This window comes from Peromyscus californicus, unplaced genomic scaffold (genome assembly GCF_007827085.1).
Source record: "Peromyscus californicus insignis strain IS unplaced genomic scaffold, ASM782708v3 Scaffold_15__1_contigs__length_86483966, whole genome shotgun sequence".
In the NCBI taxonomy this organism is placed as follows: domain Eukaryota; kingdom Metazoa; phylum Chordata; class Mammalia; order Rodentia; family Cricetidae; genus Peromyscus; species Peromyscus californicus.
This window is the reverse complement of record NW_026294447.1, coordinates 17,142,772-17,150,191: the sequence shown is the minus strand read 5'-3', so window position 1 is coordinate 17,150,191 and position 7,420 is coordinate 17,142,772. Positions and strand designations below refer to the sequence as shown.

Below are 7,420 nucleotides of genomic sequence, written 5' to 3'. Positions count from 1 at the left end.
TAATCTCAATGGAGTGGCACTATTTGAAAGGATTAGAAGGATTAGGAAGTGTGATGCTGTTGGTGTAGGTATGGTTTGTGTAAAGAAGTGTGTCACTGGAGGTCGAGTGTGTGGTTTCAAAATCCAAAGCCAGGCCCAGTATTAGTCTCTCTCTCTCTCTCTCTCTCTCTCTCTCTCTCTCTCTCTCTCTCTCTGCCTGAGGTCCAGGATGTAATTCTCAGGTACTGTTCCAGCATCATACATGCCTTCATGCTCTTAGCCATGATGATAATGGACTAAGACTCCGAAACTCTAAGCAAACCTCCAATTCAATGCTTTTTTTTTTTTTTTCTGAGAGTTGCCTTGGTCATGGTGTCTCTTTTCTGCAATGGAACAATGACTAAGACAACTAAGTGTAAAAAGCCCACTATGGTGGCTATGTCTGATCAAGGTACTGATGGATACAATAAGCATGTGTACACTGGAAACAATAGGAAGTGAAAGACGTTTAGAGTAGAATTTTTGGAACTACCACATTTTTTTTTTTAAAACCTCTGCAATTATTAGTTTATTAGTATCATCCAGGACTCATGTTCAGTATTCCTCCTCAAATTACATAAACAAACGCAAATGTAAAGAACCCAAGTCAAAATTATGTAACAAACAGCACTCCATCACAAAAGCGCATAAAATTACAAGAACGCTATTTTAAAACACTGGCACTTTAAGAGAATGATAATCTCAAAAAACCACAAAATTGCCAAATTGTTCCCTAACTGCTAAGATTAAACATGACTAATGAATGAGTTTGGGTTTTATAAAGAAAAACCAAATGGATTGGACAACTGGTACTAATGTGCAAAGTTTATCGTCTTCTCTTGTATCTGATTTATCAAGGGATAAATCACAATATAGGAAAATATACCCTTACTTTAATTTTCAATGTGGCATAATTTTAAGAAAAACTGGCTCAACTAATTAAAAATACTTTTTAAACAGTCCAGTTTCCTGAGCAATCCTTACTTATACAGAGAGGCGGGCAAAGGCATCACAGCCAGCGTTATCATCACAGCCTTTGCTAGGACTGACATCAACAAGGAGTCTAATATGGCAGTCTTGTATTTTAAGCTCACGCTTTTGGGGATACATTCTCAGGTCTTAAACAGGGAACTGCAGGATGTCACTGCCATTACACAGTAATGGAAGTTAAGAGTCCTTGTGATTAGAATAGAACATACTTTTCTATTAGTCCTTCAAGGACAGACTTTCAGATTGTTTGATTAATAATCCCACACCGTGTGACAGAATTGATCATCGATCATTCTCAGCTTTGCATGTAGGTTATGTACTATCTCTTATCCAACTGATCATGACTTTGGAGTTTCAACTATGGATGAAAATGTTACCCCCATCACAATATGCAGGGTGTGTAGATAAAAGCTTTTTTTATCCAGCTAACTATATGAAAAGAAAACACTGCAATAATTCATATGACCCAAAATGGGCAAAAGCAAAAGACTAGCTTCCCCTTGAGAAGAAAAATTTCAGACCTATGAAAAGGACAACAATACTAATAAAAAAAATTGTATTTACTTAGAAGCATTCAGAATGTCAACAAAACAGCTGCAATTTTTTTTTGCAATTACAGAGTGGTATTCAGTTAACAGAACAACAATTATCTTCGTATAAGCTGCATCAGAGACAACTGAAGATGAAAAAAAAAACCAAAAAAACAAAAAATAAAAACAAAAACAAACAAAAAAAAAACCTACCGTCCCCATATATAACTAATTTGTGCTGTGCACCAACAAGGACCTGCTTTAAATTTCCATGCCAATTTACAACCCCCAGACTGTACCAGGCAAGGTTAGTGGCTCTTGAGAATACCACCAGGACAGGGCTATCTAAAGACACATTCGGTAGTGTGTTAACTATACAAAAAAAGACACTGTACAGTTTAAAAACAAATCTTACACAGCCTTACATTTCAATTTTTTTCTTTAAAAGGAGTGAGTTGTGTACAGGGGGGTTAAATGCTTTATAGACAAGAAAAAAAAAACTGCGCTAGAACCAACTTATTCATCATCATCATCATCTTCTTCTTCATCTTCGTCTTCCTCTTCTTCCTCCTCTTCCTCATCCTCTTCATCCTCCTCCTCATCTTCCTCTTCCTTCTTTTTCTTGCTCTTTTCAGCCTTGACGACCCCCTTCTTCGCCGCATCGGGTTTTCCTTTAGCTCTGTAGGCAGCGATATCCTTCTCGTACTTCTCCTTCAGCTTGGCAGCCTTCTTCTCACAGGGCTGCTTGTCGTCCGCAGCGGTGTTGTTCCACATCTCCCCCAGCTTCTTCGCCACGTCCCCGATGGACAAGCCTGGGTGCTCTCCTTTGATTTTGGGTCGATACTCAGAACAGAACAAGAAGAAGGCCGAAGGAGGCCTCTTGGGTGCACTGGGGTCCTTGAACTTCTTTTTGGTCTCCCCTTTGGGGGGGATGTAGGTTTTCATTTCTCTCTCATAACGAGCCTTGTCAGCCTTTGCCATGTCTTCAAATTTCCCCTTTTCTTTAGCAGACATGGTCTTCCACCTTTCTGAGCACTTCTTCGAGAACTCTGAGAAGTTGACAGAAGCATCCGGGTGCTTCTTCTTGTGTTCCTCCCGGCAAGTTTGCACAAAGAATGCGTATGAGGACATTTTGCCTCTCGGCTTCTTAGGATCTCCTTTGCCCATGTTTAGTTGATTTTCCTCCGCGAGGCACAGAGTCGCCCAGTGCCCGTCCGGCTCGCGCTTGCCCCGGCGCTGTCTCTATGGAGCTCAGGGTACTGCAATGGCTGTGAGAGCGGGAGCCAGACGCAGCCTCCTCACTCTCTCCGCTCTGTAACTGGAACTACCACATTTATCAATGCTATTCAGAACCAAGCCTTGTTGCCTACATGCAGAAGAAGCTAAAGAAAATACAGGACAATTATTCCTTCCTCTGTTTGGTTGTCGTGCCCATACTTCCTGCCAAACTACCAGTCAATCAGCTTTAATATTAAAATAAGAGCCACACACATTCACAGTGTACAGAAGGACATCCCACAGCAATCTTGAAGTACTACGTATAGTGAATAAAAAATTTTATATATATATATATACACACACACACACACACACACACACACACACACACACACACACACACACACATATTATGCATTGTGTTCTCAGTTGGTATTTCTTATGTAAGGTTGATACATGTCATTGGATGTAGTTCATTTTTTTCCAAAAGTGGAAAAGACAATAAGAATACATGAAACTATAAAAAATCATTTAACATTTTGAAAATGCACAAGCCCATAAATACAATTTTAAACCATTATATACCAAGCATGTACTGATTTTTAAAGAAAAGTACCTTGAAAATTAGTGTTAAACATTAATTTTCCATGATTATGAATTCTGTGATCCAAGAGCTTGACAGAATTCCATATTCACAGTAATAAAGCACCAGAATCTTACTTCTCTTTGCTCCAGGGGGTATAGCTTTGTGTATGAACTGAAAGGCTCAGATCATTTGCTAAAAAACCTGGTATTCATCCTCAGCAACAGATAACTTAGTGAAAGGTACATGAAATCCCTACACATGGGCTGTGACAGATGATTTGGTTGGATACAAAGGCCTCTTCCTAAAATAATCAACATACCAAAAGTACAATCTGATGATAGCTATTGGTTGGAGGCCTCAGTTTCCTCTCTCCTGTGGCCTCTCCATAAGATCTCTTTAAAGGCTGAATTGGACACCAATATGTACTAAAAAGTGGATACCAAAAGCAGAACACCCAATGAGAGCAACACACACTCACAGTGTACAGAAAGACATCCCACAGCATTCTTGAAGTACTATGTTATAGTGAATTATATGTGTGTGTGTGTGTGTGTGTGTGTGTGTGTGTGTGTGTGTGTGTGCCTTATTTTCTCAGGCGGTATTCCTTGTGTAAGGTTGATACACGTCATTGGATGTAGTTCATTTATTTTCTATTCCTGGCATAAAAAATGCCATGTGACACTACTTTATATCACACCTAGCAAAACTAAAAATAATGTACTACTGGGTGTTGCTTAGAATAGAGGGCATTAAAGATACCCCCTGAAATCATTTGCAGTCACATGTGATAGCAACATAGAGATTCTCATTATATCAAAATGACATGTGGGAAAACATGTACACATCATGTGCTTACAAAATAAATTCAGCAATATTATTAATAATGGTGGAATGATTCCAGATATCTATCTTTTGTACAATGAGTGAATAAATTATTTATTTCATATTTAGAATTCTAACACAAAATTCTAATAATTTCATACTATTCTATTCCTTTATCCATATGACTAATTCAAAAAAATAGTAATTGGCTTAAGACACAGTTAATCAAGGTAAATAGGTAAGAAAAGGGAAAAAGGCAAACGGAAATCATATATCTACTGAGAGTCCATTATTATATTAAGTCATATGCACACTTGGTCAGGTATCACATAGTTCTAAAACGTGTAACTGTACCTTTGTTTTTCTAACTTTCTAAGAGTTCTGTTCTTATGTTCGTATATAAACATATATTTGTGGCATCACTTGAAAAGTGCAATTAATAGTACCTGAAAAACATTTCTCTTAATTTCCTTGAAACCAAACCACTTTCATTGAACCCCTAGCAGCTTAGTCAGTTTCCTGGCTGTGTTATTCCCACCTGAATGATAGAGGTGACTTCAATATTTTGTGTTTCTCTCACACTCACAATAGTGTCCATTTTAACCTATCACTAAAGATGTGTATGGAAGGAATACACATACATTCTTACTAGCAGTTAATGAAATTTGTCTTTGTCCCAGTGCAGTGTTCTAACCTGTGTACCTTAATAAAAATAGAATGATCTCTAGATGTGGAATAACATATATGGTATGTCAACAGGGCCACACTTGTGTCCAATTCCACAAATATAAACTAAGTGTGTGGCAGATGTCACTGCAAAGAGCCATAGCCATTTAGAAGACAGATTTATTTTCACCAAGTATTATTTCTATGTATTTTAGATGTAAACAGAACTACAATCTTTTGCCTAGTGTTTGCTTTTTACTTCTAATAACGTTTTTTCTTGGAGATGTTATTATTCCAGCTTTACCCCAGAGATCTTTCCACTTCCTCTCATCTTCCTCTTTTTGGAGAAAGGGTCTCACTATGGAGTTCAGGTTGACATTCAATTCTTCCTTTTCCTGCCACATACACTCAGTACCATGTTCCAGCCATAGGCCACTATTGATACTTATTCTATCTTGAGAGCTGCAATTTCTTCTGCTTCTCATCCCAATAAATAGACTATTTATTAAAAGAGGAAAATAAAAATGAAACAAAGGCACCGCATGTGCTTCCCTCTCCTGTTTTTCCACTTAATTTTTCTATATTCCCTTCTCTTCCAATTTCTGAAATATACCTTCAATTCTCAAAAAGTAACAAATTAAAAAAAAATAACTAAAATTCAAAAGTGAAATCTGAATGTTTGCTCTCAACATTCTCCCCTAAACACTCCAGTACTTGCTTTTGTTAACATAGGCACATGCTCCTTTATTATGAGGCTTAGAGAACTGTCTACTTTTCTTCTAAAACTGATGTAAACAGTCACATAAATTCTAACAATGAAAATCAGTTCACTAAATTACTTTTGAATTAGAAGTTCATATTTAGATTCATATATTATATAAAATTGATATAACACTAAAATTGACTAACAGGTATATAAAATATAATTTCTCCTTAATTATGGTTGTTCCTTTAAAACCTATATTTTAACCAAAGTCTTAGCATGCAGAGGCCTATTTATCTAAAATGCCCATATAATTTCATAATTTATGGAACTTCAAGGGACATAAGGAAAAACTATCAAATGACCCCTTATGTCATAGAAAAACTCTTCATCTTCATATTCATAGCACTTTATCATTGTGAGTATAAATCAAAACCAAGCAAGCAAACAAACAGAAACAATGTTAGGACAATTGAATTCAGCATAATTTATTTAACCACGAATCTATGAATGCACAAAACCTAGAGAGGTTCTAAGAGCTGTCTCCACCTGTGGGAAGACTGTTCATAGCTGCAGTTGTTAGAGTTCCAGGATCTGCCTTAGTTGAGCCTGCAGAATGAGCACTGTTCTGTCAGTGGTAACCAGTTTCCTGATGCTCTTGTTGCCATGGATGGTTCAAGCTCAGCTGACTGTGAGAGTAAATGTACTACAGGGTAATAGTTTCTTTTTCCACTGAGGTTACAGTTACCTGTGAAGAAATTCAAACAACATTTCAGGGACAATGAATAATTTCTTTTCCTTTTACAGAGTTGGAGAAATGTGAAGAAAGCAAGGCAAGCACTTGGGGAAATGTAAACAAATACTTTGCCTGAAAATTTTGATTTTCTACACAGAAGAGCAGCTTGTGGCTACAGTTACCTATTCTTTTTTTTTTTAATTTATTGTTTGACTATCCTGACAAGCTTCTATTTATCTCTGGCCCTCTACTGATTTACAACAAAAACAATTCTTCTGCAGTCTTCCCACTTAGCTGTGAATTCCTTTCTTCTAATTTTCAAAGTTTCTTTGGAAGCCGAGTGACTAAAGAGATGGAAACCACTAGGAGAGGACTTTTAGAGTCCGCTAAATTTGCCTCTACTAAACTGCTTTTATTGTTGTGGTTGAAGATATGATATCTCCCAGTCCTGGTCTCCTGCCATAATGGACTCACACTCCACAACTGTAAGCCCAAATAAACTACTCTTTCCTTAGATTGACTTTGGTTATGGTATATTTACCACAACAATAGAAATTAACTAACACACTGAAGTCATGAGGACTTAAGTTTGGAGCCCATCCATCCATGTAAAAGTAGAACAAGGCTGAACATACCTTGACCACAACATAGAGGGTCAAATATAAGATGATCCTAGAAGCTGACTGAGCGACAAGCCTAGACTAAGCAGTGAGTTTCAAGTTTAATGAGAGTTCCTATCTCCAAAGAATAAGGCAGAGAGTGATAAAACAGATCATGAGATATCCTCCTTTTCTTTTGCACCTACATATAGGGTATGCACACAGACACACAAACAAACACATAAACACACACACACACACACACACACACACAGACAATGACAGAGACAGAGACAGACAGACAGACACATACACAAACACACAGAGCCTGAGTGCGAGTTATTTTCTTATAGCATTTATGATTAGCAGATCTTCACTAAAGTATGTTGCTATTTTTATGTGTATTTAAAAGTGCTAATCTCTTAATTTCTAGAACTCACAATCTCTAAAGATTTCTTTCAAACAATAGTTCCAATGAAGGGCTGAAGATCCCATATGCTTGACATGAGTGTTTGGTTTCCATTGATTTCAGTTTGACTATAATTGGCTGTG

At 37.2% G+C, this 7,420-nt stretch overlaps 1 protein-coding gene across 1 annotated transcript; it reads right to left on the bottom strand.

Annotated features, from left to right (window-relative positions):
• Positions 1-534: 534 nt before the first annotated feature.
• Positions 535-2,847, bottom strand: LOC128110464 (high mobility group protein B1-like). Its single transcript, XM_052738173.1, has one exon. It carries the CDS (start codon positions 2,703-2,705, stop codon positions 2,055-2,057), a length of 651 nt encoding a protein of 216 aa, XP_052594133.1. The 5' UTR covers positions 2,706-2,847; the 3' UTR covers positions 535-2,054.
• Between the last annotated feature and the right edge of the window lie 4,573 nt (positions 2,848-7,420).

Coding starts and splice junctions, on each gene's coding strand:
- LOC128110464 (XM_052738173.1), bottom strand. CDS start 2,705: ATGGGCAAAGGAGATCCTAAGAAGCCGAGAGGCAAAATGTCCTCATAC.